Source organism: Diabrotica virgifera, chromosome 6 (assembly GCF_917563875.1).
Source record: "Diabrotica virgifera virgifera chromosome 6, PGI_DIABVI_V3a".
Taxonomy (NCBI): domain Eukaryota; kingdom Metazoa; phylum Arthropoda; class Insecta; order Coleoptera; family Chrysomelidae; genus Diabrotica; species Diabrotica virgifera.
In genome coordinates, this window is record NC_065448.1 from 247,445,412 (window position 1) to 247,471,257 (window position 25,846).

The 25,846-nt window shown below is 32.4% G+C and overlaps 1 protein-coding gene across 1 annotated transcript in view; it reads right to left on the reverse strand.

The window, feature by feature from the left end:
* The window catches only part of LOC126887498 (sialin), a 142,776-nt gene that overhangs the window by 76,824 nt on the left and 40,106 nt on the right, over window positions 1–25,846 (reverse strand). Inside the window, exon 2 of the mRNA XM_050655104.1 lies at window positions 19,802–19,919. Within this exon, the coding sequence (XP_050511061.1) occupies window positions 19,802–19,835 (34 nt within the window). The 5' untranslated portion in view covers window positions 19,836–19,919. The remainder of the gene's footprint in view (window positions 1–19,801; window positions 19,920–25,846) is intronic.

The following is a 25,846-nucleotide window of genomic DNA, read 5'->3' on the forward strand; positions in this document are numbered from 1 at the left end:
TGAGTACAATAATGAATGACTTTAGTGACGGTTGGCGATAAAAGAATTTATTAAGCTTCTTCAAATGTACTTAGCTATAATTATGCCCCAAAATTTTAAAGCAAAACTTAAATTTGACATTCTATTTATTTGATAACGTCAAATTTTATACTATAACCCGTGATCGGAGTAATACCCACTTTCTGTCACTTGCTGTTGCGTTTGGTCAATTTCCGACTTATTTCGTATGCTTTAAATGATGACGCACGGGTAAAGACTCGTGGACTTAACTGTATAGACAATCATAGTGTATATCCTACAATTCAACAACAAGAAATTCGTAGAAATCATAAGAACAAACCGAATTCTGCCGAGAATGTCAATATTGGGACCCCGAAAAAGATGCAAAAAATTTAGCTACTTCTACCCCCTAGCTTCCTCTTAAACATCCATGGTAGCGTTACAGCAGGAAAACAGAAACAGAAAAACATCAGATTTACCAAGAAGCTGTACGCCGTAAAAAAATGTTTCAAACAAAAATATAGCTGAGATAATTTGGAACAAAAATGTTTATTAGCACTTTTTGTGCAGAATGAACCATTCTCAGAAACGACGCTTGAAGCGACCGGCGATTTTGGATGTCAATTTCGCACGTGATATCAATTTTTTAAATAAAATTTGTATCAACTAGACGGTAAAAAATTGATATCTCTTGATCAGAGTGTCCTACCGACAAAATTCAAAACATGTTTTAAACATGTATTTCATAAAATATGCAGTTTTTGCCATTTTTTACCATTGATATATTTCTAATAAAAACGAATACATTTTTTGCAATGTTTTGATACATTGCCCTGTTGCATCCGACCCAATGATCTAGAATTTGTTGAAGATAACTAAGCATCAAAGTGAGATATGCCGAGAATGAATCATATTACATATTTTATTTTAGTAAATAATATCAATAAAACAAACATTTTTTGAACTCGATTGTCATGGTTGTCATTATTTCTATCTTAACTGTGTAGGATAATGGATAATCATTTATAATAATTAAAAGACAAGAGATTTAAAATATAAAAAGAATATTTTACACAAAATATTTATATCTCCTATAAAATATCCAAAAAAATAGTTATTAAGGTACCAAGGTTATTATCTATAATACCCGTGGTGCCTTCAACGTTTAATGTCCAACTCAATATTCTTTATATGCAACAAATTTGAATGTATTTTGAATTAATTAGTTTTCAAATAAGTACACTTGCCAGCAATAGTAACGTAATTGTGGTAACCATGGTCTTACTTAGGTTGTTATTTTTGTCAACTTGTGTAACGCCCTACGGATTAGGTATATCATATTTAACTAACTTTGAAATCATGTCATTATTGGTGAAATAATATAGGTACCAGTGGGATATTAAAATAGTTTTGGTCTATTTGGTCATAAGAACGTAAGGTTTGTTCAAAAATATATCCCAATATCCCAATATTGTTTTGAAGCTATTTTCTTGTGGCATCTTAATTTACTATTTTTATTGGAAATAAGTCACAAGTTTACTTTAAATAAGTTTATTTTATAAACACGCAGGGCCTGAAATCCTAAAAAGCGAGATAGAATAAATATGCTATAAGGCACACAGGGGGTAAAGCTGCAGGACCAGATGAAATTCCTGTAGAATTGTTGAAACTTATAGACGACGGCACACTTGAAATAATGGTGAACATCTTTAACACAATTTATAGAACAGGCATCATACCAAAGAAGTGGCTCTCCTCTACTTTTGTCACAATCCCGAAGACGAATAACGCCAGAGAGTGTTCAGACCACAGAATTATAGCATTGATGAGCCACACAATAAAAGTATTTTTTAAAATAAATCACAATAGAATATTTAATAAATAAGAAGAGGACATAAGCGCCACACAGTTTGGATTCAGAAGTGGACTGGGAACACGGGAAGCTTTGTTTGGTCTGAGTGTGTTAATTCAAAGGTGTTTTAGATGTAAACCAAGACCTCTATGTAGGTTTCATAGATTTTGAAAAGGCCTTCGATAAAGTCAGACACCAAAAGCTGTATGAGATCACGACATTATTAATCGCGACATTAACATCATAGCCAGGTTGTACTGGGGACAAACAGCAAAAACCAAGGTTAATATTTAGTTAACCGAAGAAACTGAGATTATTTGAGAGTAATTGAGATAATACCAGACAAGAGAAATTAAGATGCGAATAGAGATAGCGAGACAATCATTTGTCAAAATGAAAAGGTTCCTATGCAGCCGGGACATAAATATAAACTTAAGAACGAGAATGTTAAGGTGTTATGTTTTCTCCGTTCTGCTGTACGGCATGGAAGCTTGGACACTGAAAAAGATAAACATAAAAAACTTTGAGGCATTCGAGATGTGGTGCTACAGGAGAATGTGGAAAATACCATGGACAGAGAGAGTAACAAATCAAGATGTTTTGCTGAAGATGAGGAAGGAATGCGAAGTCATAAAAACCATACAATCTAAAAAACTGGAATATCTAGGCGACATAATGAGAGGAGAAAAGTAATCTCTGCTAAGACTCATAATCCAAGGAAAAATCTAGGGAAAGAGAAATGTGGGACGTAGGAGGATTTCCTGGTTGCGAAATTTAAGGGAGTGGTATGGGTGCAGTTCAATACAGTTGTTGAGAGCTGCAGCCAACAAAGTTAAGATTGCTGTGACGGTAGCCAACCTCCGATAGGAGACGGTACTGCAAGAAGAAAAAAATAAAAAAGAATGTGTGTGTACTTTGTACGCACGTAAGAAGTTATACTTCTATTATATGATTTCAACGAAATAAATATACCTTTAACAGGTTATTTGTATTTTATTTAAAGATTAAACTAATTTTTACTTACTACTTTCCAAAAATTTTTATTAAAACAATACCAAAAAAAAGAATGTGTGTGCTTTGTACGCACGTAAGAAGTTATACTTCTATTATATGATATCTTAAAAATAAATATACTTTAAACAGTTTGTTTTATTTTTTTTAAGCACCAAACTAATTTTGTGCTTACCGCTTTCAAAAAAATAAAAAAAACGTATAGGATTGCCCCGGATTCGAACTCAAGACCTCTCGATCTCTAGCTGTATGCTATACCAAATACGCTACGAGGACTGTGTCTGTATCAGTTTGGACGTACCTAATGACACTTCACGGTAACAAACAGACAAGTATAATAAATATACAATAAAATGTTTTAATAATACTCATCTTACTCCTGAGGAAGACAAATCCAAAGACACAAAAATTATAATAAATATATTTACTAAAAAGACTAATATATTCTTTTCATACCTTTTCTTGCACTGATATATTTATACATATACCTTATTCCACGAATATACGTCTGTTTTGGATTATTTCGACAACGAATATTTTATTGTGCAAAATATGAAGAACGAAAATAAATTGCAAATTACATTGCTGTTTATTGGAATAATTATTAGAGCCATTTACTTTGGTACTTCGTATGTTGCATACTGAAATATTCGTTGTCGCGATAATCCAAAACAGAATTATGTTGGTGGAATGAACCATAACTTGAAAGATTTAGCAACTAAATGCAATACTGTCTGTGTGCGCATGCGCGCAATATTATGAAATTTTACTCTCAATCGCGCCTAAAGAAGTATAACTTCAATAAAAAAAAATAGAAAACACAAGGGGATTTGAACCGGCGACCTCTCGATTTCCAGTCACACGCTCTACCACTGAGCTATATTCCCTTTGCTTTGACAGGTTACAAGATTTCTCATACATACTGACAAATTTAATAGACCAAGTGAAGTATACAAAAATACTTTAAATATACTTATTATTATTATAAAATATCTTATTCTCGAGGAAGACAAATCCAAAGACACAAAAATTATAATAAATATATTTACTAAAAACACTAATAATACATTCTTTTTACGCACACCTTATTTGCGCTACATAAAGATGTAGCGACTAATACCATACTATCGGTGTGCGCATGCGCCAGGGAATGTAAAAATTCACCCTCTAGTCTGGGCTGATTATCGGAGAATAGGCCATTTTTGGGAAAAGTTATTTACCAGCATTTTATTGCTGAAATCGAAGCTTATGATTATATATATTAATAATATAGGTATGCAAAGTCCGCAGATAGTGTGCTACTTTTTTTATAAACAAAATGGCGCCAGAAAATCGTGTTTTTTTCAATTATTGCTCTATAACTCCGAAGATTTTAATTTACAACAAAAACACTCAAATAAAAATTCACTGCAATTAAATTCTGCATAGAGATATGTTTTTCCGATCTGCTCCGACGAAAATTTTCCTCGGAAAATCCGGGTTTTCCCAACAAAATCTTTAATTTTCAAATAAAGTTTTAGATAAGTAATCATCTACCAATAATTAAATAATTTGGTGACTTAAAAGCCTTCTTGGTTTGGATTATAGTTCCAGAAGCTGGTGAAAATTGAACGAATATTTTAGCAACAATTCAATTGTTAATTAATAATTTACGGTCGCAATAATAACCAAAATAATTATGATACACTGATCAAACTTTGAAATATTATAAAGATGAGATGCCTTTTTAACATTTCGTCGACAAAATATAAATTTTTTATTTTTTTTTGAATAATCTTTAAATGTTTAAAAAAAATAGTTATAAACAAATTAACGTTTATCAGAAAGTTTTTATTATATTCTAATTTTAAAAAATAGTTAAAATGCGTATTTCAAATATCTTAAAAGATGAATGTTTTAAAACTTTTTTACAACCATTTGCAAAAAAGTTATGAAACAGCAAAGTAAACATACGATTACTGCGTTGTTTATATATTTTTTTAATTCTTTCAAAGCGTAAAAGTGAGTTTAAAGTACAAGCTAATCACTTACAAAAAATAATGATTATTAGTTTAATGGTTATATTTTAATTAAAGATTATAAATATCTTTTTTTGTAATTTACACGCGCGAAAGTTGACTAATACAGTACCGTAGCTATGTATTATGTATTATACCCGTCCACATACACAACTCGCGGGAGTTTAAAGCGTGTCAGTCGCTTCGAGTGAATATCTCCGGCTCTGTATCAAGCCTAATTTCGCGCTAAAAATTACAAAAAAAAAGTATTTTTAATCTTTGATTAAAATAGAACCATTGAACTAATATGTGATATTTTTTGTGAGTAATTAGATTGTACCACAGACTTACTTTTAAGCTTCAAAACAATTAAAACAAATTATAAACAACGGAACAATCGTATATTTACTTTGCTGTTTCATAACTTTTTTGCAAATGGTTGGAAATTTTTTTTGAAGCATTCATTTTCAAGACCTTTGAAATACGCATTTTAAGTATTTTTTAAAATTAGAATATAATAAACAATTTCTGATAAATGTTAATTTGTTTATAACTATTTTTTTAAACATTTAAAGATTATGCAAAAAAATAAAAAATTTATATTTTGTCGACAAAATATTAAATAGGCATCACATCTTTATAATCTTTCTAAGTTTCATCAATGTCTCATGATTATTTTGGTTTTTATTGCGACTGTAAATTGTTAATTAACAATTGAATTGTTGCTAAAATATTCATTTAATTTTCACCGACTTCTGCAGTTATAATCTATACCAAGAAAGCTTTTATTTCACCAAGTTATTTAATTATTGATAAATAATTACTTGCCCAAAAAATTTATTTGAAAATTCGAGATTTTGTTGGGAAAACCCACATTTTCCAAGGAAAATTTTCGTCGGAGCAAATCGGGAAAAACATGCCTATATGTAGAATTAAATTGGGGTAAATTTTTATTTGAGTGTTTTGGGTGTAAAGTTAAAATCTTCGGAGTTATAGACCAATAATTGAAAAAAACACGATTTGAGGGCGCCATTTTGTTAATAAAAAAAGTAGCGCACTATCTGCGAACTTTGCACACCTATATTATTAATATATAGGATCATAATATTCGATTCCAGCAATGAAATTGCTGGTAAATAACCTTTCTTTGTACTTTACTAATTAGACCAGCGTATTATAACTATTTTTTTTTCAAAATTTAATAATTATGCAAAAAAAAATTATATTTTGTCGATAAAATATTAAATAAGCATCTCATCTTTATAATCTTTATAAGTTTGATCAATGTATCATGATTATTTTGGTTATAATTGCGATCGTAAATTGTTAATTAACAATTGAATTGTTGCTAAAATATTCGTTTAATTTTCACCGGCTTCTGGAATTACAATCTATACCAAGAAAGCTTTGATGTCACTAAGTTATTTAATTATTGATTAATATTTACTTACCTAAAGCTTTATTTGAAAATTAGAGTTTTTGTTGGGAAAACCCGCATTTTCCGAGGAAAATTTTCGTCGGAGCAAATCGGGAAAACATATCTGTATGCAGAATTTAATTGCGGTGAATTTTTATTTGGGTATTTTTGTTGTAATTTTAAAATCTTCGGAGTTATAGAGCAATAATTGAAAAAAATAAGATTTGTCGGCGCCATTTTGTTTATAAAAAAAGTAGCACACTATCTGCGGACTTTGCATACCTATATTATTAATATATAGGATCTTATAATTCGATTCCAGCAATAAAATTGCTGGTAAATAACTTTTCCATGAATTTTGCTAATTAGCCCAGAGTACTCGTGCCTAAAGAAGTATAACTTCAATAAACACGCAGGGGAAAATGAACGAGTATGACTACCAGGAGGATTTCACTGTCCTGATAACATTACACGAGGTTGTCTTTTTTAAGTTCGAAAGTTTAGTCGAAGTTTATTTTAGTTTGACCTGCTGATGTGCAAAACACGGCGAAACTGGTCTCTTAAATAAAGTTTGTAAACATTTGAATTGCATTATAAGACTTTTAATATAGTTCTGCAAGCAAACTAAGAGATTCATTAATATTCTGCTCAGCGGGGTACTATTGATGGAAGTGTGTACTTAAATAAACACGGGAGCATTCCATAAAACAGGTATATCCCTTGTTAAAAGAATTTTACACCTTAAATATGAATGAACTAGTTTGAACTATTATTGAACCTAGTTTGTTTGCAGAACTTTAACCCCTTTATACTCCCAATCCCAGTCAGTCATCAATTCACGTGTAACTACAAATAGCCCATAGATTAAAAATATTGATAAGATATTTGTTTGGACTTCAGTTTAAGATTTTTAATAAATTTTAAAAGTAATAACAGTATATTGATTTTTGGGTAAACACGTAGATACACCTGATTATCTTTCCTAAATTTGAAAGACGCTATTTTAAATTTTATTTCATCATACAAACACATTTTTTTGAGTTAACTATTAAGATATTACTAATAAGATAACTAAAATATCGATTAAATCTCTTCAACCATTTTACATAAATATATTTTTAGATTTATATTAAAAAAACTTAAGGCCGTTGATAAAGGTAAGTAACGCAACACGTGTGATGACAAAAAAAATGTAAAATAAATATTAATAATTCCACATTATCAGTTTTTGACACCTTCTGTACGAATTTTATCACCATAACACAATTTCAACATTAACATTGTGTTAATAACAGATAGGTACCTATAGTACAAAAAGCTCTAGAAGAAAGAAAAGTCTGTTCTGCAATTTTTCTCGATGTAGCGCAGGCTTTTGAAAAAGCATGACGAATTATATCATAAAATGAAATGCTAATTACCAAAACAATATTCTCAACTGCTAATAGAATCATAATAATTTATATCCGACAGATACTTTCGACTTATAAATGAGGAAGCATGTACAGAATTTAAGACAAGTTAAAGCTAGGACCTGGGGCCCAGGGACCTAAAGTCCTGAGACCTACTCTATACTAGCGCTATCCCATCATTATCATTAGAACCTAACACAATTGCGACATTTGCAGCCGACGCATGCATTTCTCTTCTTTAAAACAAGCCTTTATCCAAAAGGGTTACCGCAAAAATCACCATCGAAAAGAGCATCCACAACTTCAATCTCCCGCTCAATCTCAACCCAAAGACTCAGACTCTGATCATACGAAAGCTTTTCTTCCTTACATCAAAGGTGTTACTGACAAAATAAAGACAATATTTGCCCCCCTTACAAAAACTTTCCAAATCAACATCCTAAATGAACAACTCGGAGTTTGTGAGATTCCTTGTGCAGAATGTATCCAATTTAAACATAGGTCAAAACAATCGTAGAATCCAAAATAGGATTTATGAAAATCCCATATCTGTTCGCAATTCCGATTTCAATTTAGGCCAACACCATCTTCAAACAGGATGGATGATGATTTCTGACCATATGACATCAAGATACAAGCCTGAAGTACATTTTCAAGTGGACATTTGCCCACGAGACGAATGGGACAGAGGAAACTCTCGACCCAGACTGCAGGGTTACACCTGGTATACGGACGGGTCTAAAACTGCAGACGGTTCGGGCGCCGGAATATTCTGTAGTGGCAATTTCAACATTTCTATTCCACTGGGAGAATTTACCTCCGTATTGTGCAAGAGAAAACAACCTGATGGCATTCGAACTGAAGCGGGTTAACATATGCACAGATAGCGAAGCAGCCATTGGGGCTCTTATATGCCCTAAGGTGAACTCTAGGCTGGTGTAGGAATGTCGATAAGAACTTGACAGACTGGCACAACATAGCAGTGTTATACTGGTATGGGTTCCAGGTCATCGAGGCATATACGGCAATGAAAGAGCTGATAAACTTGCCAAGAGAGCATCAGCTACAAAATACCTGGGTCCAGAGCCGGCTGTGGGAATGCCAAAAAGCACCGTACTCGAACGAAAAAAAGCCTGTAGCCGAAGCCAACACAACTCACACTGGGAGAGTGTACCCGGTCAAACACATGGCAAGATGTATATCGGACGGACATGTGTTAGTAGGACTGAGTTACTGCTGAAAACAAGCAGGAATCAGCTCAGAGTCATAACAGGTTTCCTCACTGGACATGCGCCAGTTAAGGGTCACCTGCATACAATGGGGCTGTTTCATGGAGATTTGAGCTGCAGACTCTGTAACAGAGAACCTGAAACAGTCAACCATATTTTTTATGACTGTGAGGTATTGGATCGGAGGCGGCAAACACTTTTCGAAGACATTGAAGTGACTCCAAATATATATGGCACCCACCAACTAGACCTGTACACGCTGGTACAGGGTTCCGGAATTCTGGAATGGGTTTCATAAACGAATGGAAGATGTACAATAAGCCAAGTGGCTGCAGTACAACCGGTTCACAACAGACGGCTTCCAGGGAAAAAATCTTCAAACAGGTCACAAAATTACCATAGCCCCACCAAAGAAAAAATACACGAAACCTACAGTTTTTATTAATTAAATTTTGAGAATTTTGACCTGACTGAATTATAATACGAAAAACAACAATATGAAAAACCATGGAAAACCCCAAGTTCTATGATATTGACAGGATATATTTCTCTAGGAACAACACAAACAGATATATAAATATACAAATCATTAAAACTTGTTTTTGAATTAATTAGTTACACGTTATAAAACCTAATTAAGATAAAAATCTTGTCTAACTGTGCAGTTATGTAAATCTGTAACGTGTTCGGTGCTTGGATATTTCCCGCGATAAAACGTCGCGACTTGCGATATTGAAAGAATGAATCACCTAACTAGTTTGTTTACCATATTTTTTTTATCGAAATGAGAGAAATCGTACTATTTACATACTAACATTATTGTTAACGCGCAAATCTAAGATAAAAATATACACAGATACAATACGGGTGTGTAAAAAGACGCGGAGCAGTAGAATATTTTGTGAAACAAACATGCGAAAAACTGCATTCAAGCTGTATGCGTATGCGTATTGCGTATTCTGGCTGTTGGTGGTTCACATATTGGAAGGGGTAAATTTTTGTTCTTTATTCATATTTTTGGTTTTCTCAATATTGATCTTCATCCCTATTTTTTCTCAGTGACCCTATGTAATAGTATCTGGAGACTGTGGTCTGAATCAGTCATTAAGACAGTAGCATCTGCTAGCGGGTGTATTTACTCTTGTTTGTTTATCCTGATACCTCTGAAAAAGTGCAATAAAGCGTTTGCAAATATTACCTCCGAGTAAACCTTAAACCTTAAACAGTATCGGCGATATCAGACAACACTGTCTGACACTTCGTTGAATTTCATTTGGTGTTAACGTGTAACCATTGGTCTTTATGATTGCTGTGTGATTCCAATAAATACCTTCTATAATTTGAGAACCCCTTTTGTCGATTCCGATGTCGTTCAATCTCTCTCAAGGTCCAGTGCTGCACCCAGTCGAACGCCTTATTAAAATCTATAAAACAGACAAAACGTCTGCTTGTTGTTCTTTGCACCTTTGTGCCAGAGTTTGAAGACAGAATATCACTTCTCGTGTCCTTATGCTTTCCCTGAAGCCAAATTGTTTTTGACCGGTAACCTCGTCACTTCTTCTATATTCAACTATTTTTCAACGTCTTCTATATATTCTGTTGTCTGTTATGTATGATTCGTTAGAAAAGCTTCATAATGTTATTGAGTACGACTTATAAGGCCGAAGCCCTGGCATGATTTGACGTTCTTCTTTTTTGCCAATGATATGAAGACTGATTCCAGCCATCTTTTAGGGATCGCTCCTGTATTGTAAATATTATTAAATAGGCCAAGGAGAAGGTTTAAGTTTTCCTCGTTGATTAACTTCAGTAGCTTAGCTGCAATTTATCGTCTTTTCCTGTAGATTAGTTGTTTTTTAGTTAACGTGTAGAGCATGTTCCAGTTGGGACTTCAGTATTGGAGGACCTTTGTCGTTTTCTTAGGTCTTCTTATATGTAGGACTTTCTCTGATGTCATAAAAGAGTTGCTTTATATGTCTTCCCATAATGTTTATTTATTCTTTCGGGCTTGAAATCAGTTTGCCTTCTGTGTTGGTTAGATTATTTGGTTTTTGTAATATGTCGTACCTGTGAATTCGTTGAGTTTATTATGAAGATGGAAGTCAACATGTTTTTTATTTAAGTCTTCAATCTCTACACATTGTTCTGTTATCTATTTTTCTTTTGCAGTTTTTATTTTTTGTTTGATGGTTTTGTTTATTTCTTTGTACAATGTTTTGTGTTGTTTGAATTTATTTCCACCATCCAATAAATCTATGTCATTCAAAATCCAACGGCCTTCGCCGTCGTTGTTCTGTGACATACTCCCATATAAACATAATACTTGTCTCTTATTCTTGTCTCATTTTTAATTTCGAAAAATAGTCAAATAAAACATACAAAAATTCCAAGTCCGAAAGAATTGAATAATTGACTTTTTTCTTATTGTATTTTTGACATTTCAAACATGAGAGGACTTAAATATTAAGCAAATGACCATATTTTTTAATCTCTCAAAGTTATTTATAAAAACGGCTACCTGACCGATTAATTATGAATTATTACATGAAGCAATCCCGCCAAATATTAAATCATAATTAGCTGAATACTTAGTAGTTGTACTTATTCGTTTTGTATTGCTCCCTGAAGCACGGCCTTGCACCCATTAATTTAAGACTTATGAATGTAGAACCAGAACCAGTTTTACTCACGTTAGGAGGCATGTCTTCTATTTATATCTTTAAGTAGCTTATAAATACATTGAAAATAAAAACAATACTTAGTCCATGTTGTCAGGCCGCTCCCGTATGCCAAAATTTCTGATTCGGCGTCTTTGCGGGTTCATGTTCAAACATGTCCTCTTTAAACTAACCAGAAGGGCGACGGCGAAATTTTTGGGCAAAAATTGTTTAAAAAGATTCAAGACATGTTTTGTCTCTGATAAATATTTTTTTAGGCTTCTTGGATCATTTGAAACAAAAAAGTTCTCCTGTCATTTTTCTTTAAAGTTGATACTGTTCGAGTTATAAGCGATTTAAAATCTGAAAAATGCGAAAATAAGTATTTTCGAGGCTTGAAAACTTATATCGCACCCCGACTTCATAAGTGCCATAACCCTGAAATCACAAACTTTTCAAGGGAGCAATGTGAAGACTTCATTTTTTTCTCTGCAACTTCCTTATCTAAGTAATCTAAGTTAACCAAATTCATTACCCACGTTGATTAAGTGTGTAGCTATCTAATGGTAGTATTTATTTTTAGTTATTGACATTGCTTTACCCTGAAATTCACCCTTAAAATATAATAAGGCGCTATTGCTAAGGCACCCATATTCAAAATGCGAGGCTTAGGTTGTGTCAACCTTCCATATCACAGGTTATAGCACCAGAGAAGTTTTGCTTTGAGTTGAGTAATTTTTCTTGTATAAAAATTGCATTATCACATGTTGGGGCAATATTTAAAAATGAACGGTACTTATCACACATCCACTCTCGACCACCAGCGTAACGCAAACTTAAGACTTATGACTTGTAGTGCGCTTACTAATGCTGAGAGATCCAAAACCGCAAAAGGTAATAACGACACGGGCGCACTATGCAGATTCTAAGATAATTAAATTATATGACATTATTCCACAATGGGCAACGCCTAAAGGAGCGTGTTAGGCCAAAAAACAGATTCTCCATTTTTTTTAGGGTTATGGCACTATTGAAGTCGGGATGTTATATGTAAATAATTATTTTTGTGGTCGCGAAGTGCCTAAATTGAAGTTTAAATATTTAATGTGAAGATTCCGTCGAGTAATCGGGGCCTGTTTCAATTTAGACCGTTGTTTTTAAAATGTTAATTATGCTCGTCCGTTCGACTTTCAAGCAGCCAATCCGCGCCGCCGCTCGTCGCACTATGTGGTGGGTGTGTATCTGTCGCACTATATGATTGGCGTATTTAAGGCTGTGGGTACATAATTCGCAAATATTTTACGTGTATCCCTACTTTTTCTGTCTTTACACGGCAAATTACGTGTAGTAAAATTCACACTGGTATGGATATGTAATCATTACTAGAATGTCATTATACTTGAAAATGTCATCATTAATTTAAAGAGATGGGTTTTGAAGTTCTTGGATAACTGTTATTTTTATAATTGCAAATTATTAAATGAAGTAAAAGTCAGACTTTTTCGCTCTTTAAAATTTGTAGAGCATCTTCAGGTCAAAGGTAACAAGTTACAAACACGTCACAGATCTGGTTTTGACCTTAAAATAATCAGTTTGCAACTGCACAATCAAGTTCTAATATACACAATAATTACTCAATACATTTACGATCCAAACGTTGTCAATCTTACATTAATAATAAATAGAATTATTTAATATATATAAATATAGATAAAATTAAAATAAAATAAAAATAAAATCTTTAAAATCAACACACATTTAAATTGTAAAATTGTAAATAAGTCATTCACTAATTTGATTTACACAAACATAATAACAGACATAGATTTGCTGGTTAACTTACACCAACTATCTCATCACCCTCAAGAACTCCTAAGTCCCATAGATTTGTTTACCTTTGCTGCATCGCCCGTCTATTCCACCATATCCCGTTAACATAACTTTAAAAGAAACATCATGATAATGAAAACTGAGTTGATAGCACCTTGTATCCGAATGTAAGTACGACACGTTACGATTGCATGATTATATATAGCATACTTCTGCGCATGTTGTTGCGTTTGAGGGAAGTTTTGTACCACCACCCCCATGAATGCTTGGATGTGCATTGGTATGCTATTTCGCTACTTTTATGTATGTTATTCAACATTGGCTTGATCATATGGATCTTTAGCATCTTTTACAACCAGACAATGTGCTAATTCTGGTTTTTATTTGTAGCATTTTGTAACTTGATACCTTTGACCTGAAGATGCTCTACAAATTTTAAAGAGCGAAACCGGTCGTCGGAAGTTATAATAAAGATTGAGAGTAAGTCTGACTTTTACTTCATTTAAAATGAACTCTCACATGCAACCCATTCAAGATTTGCAAATTATTAATTCAGTTAATAAATGTGATAATTTTTTCACTAACTATGTATTCAGTGATTGTAATAATTTATTTGTACAACAAAAACTAATACTCAATCGAGAAAAGAGGAAAAGTGTTAAAGTAATTTTTTAATAATATATTGTTATGGAACGCTTACAATTTTGAACATCTTTAACAACAAAATACTTGGATCACAGAATATATTAAATTAAAATAACAATTAAAACATAAAGGTCTAAAATTGAAAAAAGCCCCTGTTACCCTTCAGAAACTTGAAATTGATAGTTGGAACACCAATTTAGACACTTGTTAAACTCAAAAAAAAAAAATTGAGATGAGTGTTAAAGCCTCGAAAATGCCCATTTTCGCACATTTCAGAAAAACGCAATTTCAAAAAAGCCCCTGTTACCCTTCAGAATCTTGAAATTGATAGTTGGAACACCAATTTAGACACTTGTTAAACTCAAAAAAAAATTGACATGAGTGTTAAAGCCTCGAAAATGCCCATTTTCGCACATTTCAGAAAAACGCAAATAAACAACAGAATATATTATCCTGATGTATTCTTTGCTTGGATCTTCCACAAATAATACACAATAAATAACGTTTATTAAGTTCACGTCTTAAATCAATTATTTATCAAATACACTATATATCAATAATATTTAATCAATAACTCAAAATATTCCCAATGCAATGTCAAATATTTAAAATTGTCACTGATTGTCAGTGTCTGACAATATATGCTGACAATATTATATTCGGCTGAGTGCGTTGTAAGACAAAGATAGATTTGGAAAATATTACCACGGCATTGTGTTCATTTTTTTCGAATCCTGAAAAAACCAATAAATATTTTTGAAAAATTTAAACGCAGAATGAAAGACGTATTACCGAGGGCCGAAAGTCCCTTAGAATAAATAAGAAGTTTATTTTGAATGAGATATTTGAAATTAAAAATCACACTAAATTTTCTCTTAGTTTTTCACCCCTGTAACTTATTAAAATAAACATTATAGAAGTTCTCAGGGACTTTCGGCCCTCGCTAATAACGTAATCTTTCATTCTGCGTTTAAATTTTTCAAAAATACTTATTAGTTTTCTCAGGATTCGAAAAAAATGAATCCCCATTTGAATAGCATTGCAGCCGAAAATACGTACCGATCCTCTTAATTAGAACATTTGCAATAATTACTTGAATAAACAAATAAATCATTAAGAAAAAAATATGTTAATAATAAATTATAAAATTTTAATAAATGTCAAGCATTCGTTGGGAATTTTTCACATAAGTACGTATAATATATGTACCTATAAGTGCAACAGAGACGCAACATATAGTGCGAGGCGGTTTAAAAGTCCAGCGGAAGCGCCTAATTAACAATTAAAACATAAAGGTCTAAAATTGAAAAAAGCCCCTGTTACCCTTCAGAATCTTGAAATTGAATGTTTAAACACCAATTTAGACACTTGTTAAACTCAAAAAAAAATTGACATGAGTGTTAAAGCCTCGAAAATGCCCATTTTCGCACATTTCAGAATTTAAATCGCTTATAACTCGAAAACTATCAACTTTTGAGAAAAATGACAACGGTTTTTTGTTGAAAATTATCCAAAAATCCTAAAAATAATATTTTCTGAAGCAAAAAAAGTGATCTTTTGAATTTGTTTAAAAAAATGTTTAAACGATTTCTGCCCCAAAAATTTCGTCGTGACCTCATATCATTATAGTATTTGAATCACATTTGATTTGACATTCGTTCTGACACTAAGGGCCGGTTGTTCGAACGCTAATCAACATTGATCACTATCAAATATTTAATTACTGTCACAACTGTCAATGTCAACTTTGGTTGGGTTGCTGAAAACATAGTTAATTATAATTATGAGATTAGTTAGTCAATTAACATAACAATTATTAACATAATTGATTAACTAATTTTATAATTGTCATCAATAATTATGTTTTCGGCAACCCAACCAAAGTTGACATTGACAGTTGTGACAGTAATTAAGTATTTGATAGTGATCAATGTTGATTAGTGTTCGAACAACCTTTCCGAATAGTTCTTTCCTTTCCTTCAAAAACTGTATCAAATTCCAATCTCAACAAACTGGTATATTATTATTACAATGACACACGATATATGTCATTATAAAATATAATGATGTGACGTCACAAGTGTTCGAGCGTTTTTAGGTCGTTTTAAATGGTTTAAATACAGAGAAGATTTTAAATTTGTACTTCTAAGTTATTATGAGTTTTTGAGGCGTGAAATTTTTTATTGTGTAATAAAAAATGTGCAAGTTTCCTATACGTATCATTGCCTTTTTGCACTTGCATCTGTTTGTAGAACACTTTTTGTTGCAGCTGCATTTGATGCAAGTGCAAGAAGGCAATGATACTCCGCAATTCTAAGTGTCACCAAAGCACTCCACGAGAAAATGAATTATAATTTTTATAATTGAGGTATAATAATTGTTGCTTTTTTAAATAAAAACATTGATTATTTTTTATAATATGATTTTTTGTATTAACTGTACCAATTATCCATTAGTTTTAACGACGAATCATTATTGTTTTAATAAAAATGATTATTTTCAAATTGCAAAGTCTTTTATTCAGTTTATCTATTTATTTTGGCTTTGTAGGTATATTATAATGTTTATACTAGGCCGTACCAGTTTATCCTGTATTAATATCAGGATAAACTGGTTTGTCTTATGCTAAACTAGTTTATCCTATCGCGTTTAGGACAAACTAGTTTAGCCTAGGCCAAAGTAGTTTATCCTGTCGCGTTCAGGACAAACTAGTTTGGCCTAGGCCAAACTAGTTTATCCTGAAATCGGGTTTGGCCGTTAACATATGAAGGGTACAGGTCCCAAAGGGGGCAAGTCGCAATTTTAGTAAAATAGAGCTAGTGGTGCCATCTTGTAGCAATTTTAACGTAGAAGTGGCCAGTTGCTTATATATGTCCTAAAAGCGCTCAGTACCTGTGAAATACTAATTCGTAAATTACGCATACACCGCCAACAGGGTGCAAGTCCTCATAAAACAGGTCCTAAAAGGGTAAAGTCCATGTAAACAGCTAATAGACACGTGCAGTTTAGAGTTAGGTTCGTCTGTGTAGTTAGTGTTTTCATTGTTTTCCAAGTGATTTAAAAGTAAATAACAATGAATACAGAAAACAATAGTAGTGGAAACGAGACTGGAGTAGTGCCTAGACAGAATGAATCAAAAAAAAGCACGGCAGAATGAGAGATGTCATGAAAAAAATTAGACTGCAGAGTCACGAGGTAGGTGCAACCTGTAATTGTCGTAAACAGTGTTTTCAAAATGTACCTGAAGAAGCAAGAAAAACTATACTGAAGAATTTTAACACAATGACTTCTATTAATGAGCAGAACTCATACTTATGTGGATTGATTACGGTACTTCCTATTCGCCGAAGAAGGCCTAGGAAAGATGAAGATGAAGCAAATTTGAGAAGTGCTACATATAATTACAGGGTACGTTTTTGCACTGATAATAGCTTAAAAGAAATAAATATTTGTAGACAAGCTTTTATGTCTATCCATTGAATAAAGAAAAAAAAATTAGAGATATGTATTACAAAAATCACTAAAAATGACTGGAGTCGCTCCTAAAGATAAAAGGGAAGAAAATAAAAACCATCCTAAAAAATTGGAATCCCATGTTCTTGCAGCAATATACGAACATATAAAGTCATTTAAAGGCCGGAAAAGCCACTACAGTGTGAATGATAGTAAAAAATTATACTTACCTGAAGACTTAAAAATAAAAAAGATGTTCAAAATGTTTTGCGAGTTGAACCCATCTATAAAAATATCTTACGAGTCGTACAGAACAGTCTTTAATACAAAATTCAACATAGCCTTTGGATATCCCAGAACCGATACATGTAGTTCCTGTGATGAGTTTCTTATAAAAATAAAATCTCTTCAGTCTGCTATTTTAAAAAGTTCCGATCTTGCTCAAAATGAACGCTTGCAAAAGGAAATACGCCAGCTTACAATACAAAATTATGTACACAAAAGAAAGGCTGAGACATTTTTCAGTAGAAAAAGGGCTGCGAAGAAAAGAAGTCGAACCTCTGTGACTCACGAAGCTATTTGTCTCGATTTTGGAAAAAATCTTAGTGTCCCAAACGTAACAACAAACGATGTTTACTATAAGAGCCAGCTGAACGTCTATGCCTTTAATGTCCATATTCTATCTACAGCAAAAAGTGTGTTTTACATTTACCCGAAAACACTTGGCAAAAAGGGAAGCGACGATGTATGCTCAATGCTGAATGACTTTCTATGGAATTTTCTCGATGTACAAGTAAGATCGCTTGAAATATTCTGCGACTCCTGCGGGGGGCAGAATAAAAATTACACCATGTTTCGTTTTTTGCATTATATTGTCCACAATACACGTAGACTTGATTATGTTAAAGTTACTTTCCCTATTCGTGCACATTCCTACATGGAACCGGATAAAAATATGGGCTTAATAAACTCCAAACAACGAGCTGAGATTCCTTCCGATTGGGTTGAAATTTTCAGAAGTGCTCGTGCAAAACCATCGCCATTTGACGTTGTGGAAGTAGATCAATCCTACTTTCGATCATGGACGAATTTTTTTACTACTAAAACAGATTATTTGAAGAAATGTCCGTTCAGTTCCCGCCCAATTAGAGAATTGGAAATAAGTCAAGAACATCGTAGACTAATATATTACCGGAAGTCCTATAATGGAGCATGGGAGTCTGCAATACTGAAGGAAAAAGAAAGTAAGCGAAAGGGACCTGTGCTACTACAAAATGAATTCGAACTTCCTCCTTATTCTTATTCAGGTATAAAAAAATATGTCTTGAAATACTATTATTAAACAACATTATTTTTAGGCTTGATACCAATCTCAGCTAAAGAATTTAAATGTCTACAAGATCTAAAACGATTCTGTGGTGACGAAGCAAAGCAATTTTTTGATAACCTCCTCAAGAATTAGAATTTTTTGTATTAATAACTTCTGTCTGTTCGTCATTTTAAATTGTTATTTGGACTTAGCCCCTTTAGGCCAAAAATGTTTGGTAGTTTGGCCATTTAAGGCTTATGTACCATGTTTAATAATATCAATATAAGTTTAATTTCTTGTGTGTGTCTCATTAATTACCCAAGTAACTGATCTAATCAACAGAGTTCATGATAACCATCAATAATTTATCAATAACTGGTTTTAAACTTTAAACTTTGTTTTGTACGAAATAAACATTTGGTGACTTAGCTCTTTATGGACCTGTACCCTTCATATGTAAATAGTATAGGACGCAAGCACCACGTATATAATATAGTCATCGCACCCCTTTTTGGACGAGGAAAAAGCATTGAATTCGCGACCGTCATTGCTTCGCCGAAATAAATTCTGTACGTATATAATGTTATGTGTATGTATGTATATATAAATACATATAGAACGCACCCAAAGCGTAATAATATGCATAGCACTTCTTTTGGGATGGGGAAAAAGCATTAAACTCGCGACCGTCATCGGTAAGGAGAGATATTCGTAATTTACATATTATAAGTTGAATTGCGTGTAAGTTCGACCCAAGTTATAGTGGTTTGAGGAGAGATAGACCGATAGAGGGATAGACCGAAGGCGCTTTGCGAAGCAAGCGCCTGAGATACACTCTCGACTCTCAATCATACTTTCATAAGCATACTCCCAATCAGTATTAACACAGTATTTGATTCATTTTATACGGGAGTAGCCTCACAATATGGACTATAAGTAGCTTATAAATACATTGAAAATAAAAACAATACTAGCGAGAAAAAAGCTCTTACCTGACCATCTTCGTCGATTAGTTGCAGTTGCCATTCCACGAATCCCCGTAAACTCAAGACGCTTTTATTTACGTTTATGATCTTATATGGAAAGCCTCCTGGTTTGTACGGAAAAACTCTGAAATAAAAATGTTTATGTGCAATTAATTCGGAATAAAAATCGTTCTTAAGATCGTAAAACTCTATCTCAAGTTATAAAACAATCTTTTACATCCTCATCGTAATTAAACCACATTACAAAATGTATCGATACAATCTGCATTTTAAAAAAGAAGAATTTTTATAATGAAAACTGTAAAAAGTTTCATTAGCATTTTACAGTGAATTAAAATTGAAAACTAATAATTTCGAATTAATAATGATATTCATGGAAGTACGCCTGCATTTAGACGTCTCACAACTTAAGAACCCTGAAAGGTAAAAAGAAGGTGGAGAAAAAAATAGAGACGATAGAGAACTTGGTACAGACCGAGGTTGAAGTAACATGGATTGCTCTAAAAACGAAATTAATAAAGATATAAGAAAAAGAAGAAGCAAGAGATCATGGATGTAAGACAAAAACATAAAACAAGCCCAATAGAATTAAAAAAAAGTGCAGAGAAGCTAAAGAAAACTGGATGTCAGCAAAATGCCTAGAAATCGAACAACTTTAAGAAAGATACAACACCTTTAATGTCCATAAAACAATGAAAGAAATGGCAGGTAGTCACAGAGACAAGCAACAATATTAAGAAAAAATAATAACGAAATCCTTATAGCAGGTACAGAAGAAAACTAGAGAGATGGAAAGAATAGATTAAGACACATTTTGACGATGATAGACCTTGTTCTGCTCTACACCATCTACAGATTATCGAATACTTAAATGAAAAAGGTCCAAAAATATCCAAAGAAGAAGTTATCATGTAGTGAAAGCTCAGAAAAACAGACAACGGAAATAAAAGCCTTGACTTGATAACGATAACAGCACTATGCAAAAATATTATATGACACAGGAAAAATACCAACAAAAATCAATATTCGTAACATTACCAAAAAAGTCCAATTGCTCACAATTTGATGATTATCGAATAGGGCTTTTCATCGATTGTCATTTGTTTCCAGCTTCTGTCATATGTTGTATAATCTGTGTATAATATTAATATACACTACACGGATTATACGACATATTATGACAGAAGCTCGAAACAAGTGACTGTAAATTAAAAGCCCTATATTAAGCTTGATGTCTCATGTGCTTAAAACTTTTCTCAGAATCATCCATACACGAACTGACAAAAAGTGTGACCAGATGAGTGACACTCAATTCGGATTTCGAAACGGATTGGGAACACGAGTAGCTCTTTTGACTTAATTGTGTTAACACAATAATACAAAGACATGAATGTGGATGTAAAAAAAATTGCAAATTTGCAAAATTATTCTGGGGCCAAAGTACTGTAAATAGTCGAATTTTTTTTACATAATATATAAAGAAAGGCTCAAACTTTCAAACGCAAATTTATCATTTTCTATCGTCATCATCCAATCTCAAAAACACACTGCTTAACATAGGCATCTTCCTCCTGTTTTCAACTCCGTCTATCTTGCTCCGCTCTCACCAGTTTTTATTTAGCCTTCTTAACTCGTCAGTCCATCGTGTATAGGATCGAACGGTGCTTCTCTTGTCTTCCCTTGATCTCTATTCCAATAACCTCTTTGTCCATCGCCCATCTGGCATTCTGGCTATGTGTCCTGCCCATCCCCATTTTAGTTTGGCTATCCTTTCGATGACGTCAGTCACCTTGGTTCTTCTCCTGATCATTTTTTTTGCATGTTGGAAATGCATTTTCCTTATGCACAAAATGCAATAAGTATTCCTTTTACCACCATAAATTTGGTTCACAAACTTTCCTGACACTTTCTCAAATCGAATTTGGAGGTTTAGTGCTTAATGGGTCTAATTAGAGTTGTATAATAAATTAAATTAAAATAATGGATATATTGCTCATCATTTGCCCTTCAAATGTCTATTATTAAAGCACATATAAAATGGTAATAAAAATAAGATTTTGTTATGGATCTATAAAACTTAATTACAATAATTATGTGGCGTTATTATCGTCGGAAAATATCTTATCGTAATATTAAGGATAAAATGTTTTATAAGTACAAAACAGAATATATACTTCATCTAATTTACTAACCGTTGAACGTCATCCGCGTCATAGCCTGTGACGTCGCATGATACCAATACGAAATATTTAGGCGGTAGGTGTGTTCTTTTTTAGAATCACGTTGCCGAATACACTGGAATTACAGCCACTACACATATTTTATTATATACGCGTAGAAATAATATTTGAAGATTTCTATTAATGTTAACCTAAAGAAATACACAATAATATGTTTCATTTAATTTGTATAAATGGATTATAAAGCGTTTTTATGAAGCACATTTACTCGAATCACACTGTAACTGTAATCGAACGAAGGTGACATTTTAGAATAAATTGGTAACATTTATTTGACAGTTGAGGTGATGACACTTCATATTTGTTTATATTCTTTACTATAAGTATCTGTTTTATTATATTTACTGTTTTTATTATTTACTTTACTATAAAAACATCCTCTACTATAAAAATATAAATTTCACCTAATTTTATCACGACTTGGAATAATCAAGGTATCTGACAACTTTTTTAGTTGATATTGTAGACATACAATACAAAGAAACCTACCGGCTTCATGCCAAGAGTTCGGAACCGTTTTTTAATTATTAACAATGCAGTGCAAAAACGCTTGCACTGCAAATCTTAAAAGATTATAACTTAATTCTTGTTCTCTATTTCTTAAGTTTTTACTTATTTACATTGAATATTAATTTGTTTTGTTGTATAATCCACGTTTACAATAATTATGTGATCTATTTGATATAAAATGGATTCAGGATTTTTTTATACTTTGGCAACTATGTCAACTTAGATCACTGGCGTAGATAATGACGTGCAACGGTAAGTAAATTAGATGGACTGTATGTCGGTACCGGACTTGATCGATTGAATTAAATTCCTGCTAATATTGAACCTGATGTTGTTCACTATTATTAAGTTTTTTAAGACGGATGCAGTAAATCCTTGTCAACGACCACTTGCCAAAAGCGGCCACCTGTACTGACGGCCAGTTTCAAAATTTCCCAAACTGATTGTATGTACAGTTTATTCACATAAGGTATGCACTAGATTGTAAACATTAGTCGACAGCGATGTCGTCGTCAGCAACGAACGAGATGACTATTTCGTTCAGGTTTTGAAAATTTTTGGATAAAAGTTACTTATATAATCGAGTTAATTATTCATTAATTTAATTAATAGGATTATTTTTTCACTATCTATGTATTCAGTGATTACAATAATTTATTTACTATACAATAAAATCTAATAATCGAGAAAAGAGACAAAGTGATAACGTGATGTTAATAATATACTGTTACTATGGAACGAGTACATAAATTTTGACCACCTTTAACAACTAAAATCGTTATTTACATGCATTGCATGTCTTATTGAAATTTAGTAGATATAGATTTCCTTATTTACAGCCACCCATTTAAAGCCCATTTCATAGAAAATTGAAATAAACAACTCCATTTGGCACTTTTTCCCAATTTTTGCTCTTTTTTAAACAATAAACATTAAATTTCCAACTTCTAGCTAGTCAAATATTATGTAGAATTGAAAAACAGAACGTTTTCCATTTATAATTTTTTTACGAGCAATGTCTCTCGATTTATAGGCGAAAATATGGGCACAAAAAGCAAAAGTTTTCGGCTTTTTTTATATTTTGATAAATAATAATAAAATAAGCAGAAGGTAAGCGACTTGTCCATATCGTGATTATTGACACAAAGTACATAATTACACTTTTATAAAAAAAGAACTTTTTTATAATAAAACCTTTTTTATTATTTATAGGAAAGAATATAAAATAATTTAACGATAAACGATTTAACGATAACATGCTTAAAATTCCAAAAATTACACTCTAATAAAAAGGTACTTTTTATGATATCACGGTTTTGTTATTGTACCGGGTGTCCCAATAAGAATGGCTCTCGGCCATATCTCAGGAACCGTTTATAGTAGAGCTTTGAAATAAAAAATTTTATAACAAAAGTTGCCTCAGGAAAAGCCTGGAAATTATTTTCATAATTGTGGGACCACCGCTAGAGGGCGTAATTGAATATCAAAAATTAAAAAATCTAAATTTTACAAAATTTTCCTAATGAAGGGGCACTGGAAATCCGATCGTCGTATTCTTCATAAAATTCTACGTATATTTGATTTGACAAGTTTAGTTCTATCTTTGGAAATAAGAGATGGGGGTGAGTGGGAACCTTGTTATGAAAAACTGGCTGTGAGTCCGGTTCTGCTTAATCAAATTTTGCAAACTTGGTCTTGTTGAAGACAGATCTTTTTCGTCAATGTAAAAGTTATGACTTCCAACCAACTTACTGAGTAATATGCCAGCTAGAAGGCGTTATTTAATTTTTTTCACAAATCTAGTGTTCCTTGGAAAATATTAAATACAAACATGCATTCTTAATACCATATTACAAAATTAGACAAAATTAGCAACAGAATAGCGAAAACCGCATGTTAATACCTTTTTTCTATCTCGAGATATCTTACAAAACGTGTAAATTTAAAAACATAACTGTTACTGTCACCGGTAAACGAAATTAATTAAATGTAGTGTGATATGGAAACAACAAAGAAACATTTTCCAGCTGTCAACGTATATTAGGTCTTTTCAACGCTTCTCATTTGTTTCGAGCCTCGTTCATATCTCGTATATTAATATTATACACGGATTATACGGCATATGACAGAGGCTCGAAACAAATGAGAAGCGTTGAAAAGCCCTATTACAAAGAAATAAAAACAACTATATAGTGATGACATAAACGTTCAAATTTTTGCCCATCATTTTCGTTGCAAACATTTACTCTTTCAAGAGCAGATTGAACAGCAGTCTCAATTTCTGCTTTCGATATGCTTTGAATGGCGTTTAGTATTCTCTGGATAATGTATCCTAGAGTAGTGTATGATGGGCAACAATTTGAATATTTAGGTCGTCACTAAGTAGTTCTTTTTGTTCTGTGTTATATTTAATTTTAATAGTATTGTCTCTCTTTATATTGTTGTTTTAATTAATTATATTTTTATACCTTGACATCTGGAAAATGTTATTTTGTTTTTTTCCACAGCACACTACTTTTCATTAACTTAGCTTACATACATAGTATGTAACAGTGATAGTAACAGTTATGTATAAAATTTACACGTTTCTCGAGATATCTTGAGATAGAAAAAAGGTATCGACCTGCGGTTTTCGCTATTCTATTGCTAATTTAATCTAATTTTATAAAGTATGATTAAAAATGCATACTTGTATTTAATATTTTCCAAAGAAAACTAGATTTCTGAAAAAAATTAAATAACGCCTCCCAGCTGGCTTATTACTTATTAGGATGGTTCAAAATTATCACGCTTACAATAAAGAAAAAAAAATGTCTTCAACAAGACCCAGTTTTCAAAATTTGATTTAGCAGAACCGGACTTACAGCCATTTTTTCATAACAAGGTTCCCACTCACCCCCACCTCTTATTTGCAAAGGTAGAGTTAAACTTGTTAAATTAAATATGCGCAGAATTTGATGAAGAATACAATCATCGGATTTCCAGTGCCCCTTCATTAGGAAAATTTTGTAAAATTTTGATTTTTTTTATTTTTGATATTCAATTACGCCCTCTACCGGTGGACCCATAATTATGAAAATAATTTCCAGGCTTTTCCTGAGGCAACTTTTGTTATAAAATTTTTTATTTCAAAGCTCTACTATAAACGGTTCCTGAGATATGGCCGAGAGCCATTCTTATTGGGACACCCGGTACATATAGCACACATGTTTGGAAAGAATAATTAACTTATAAAATATGAATTTTTAGTAGGTGTATTAACTGTCATTTATAATTATGATTCCAAAAATTACACTAGTAT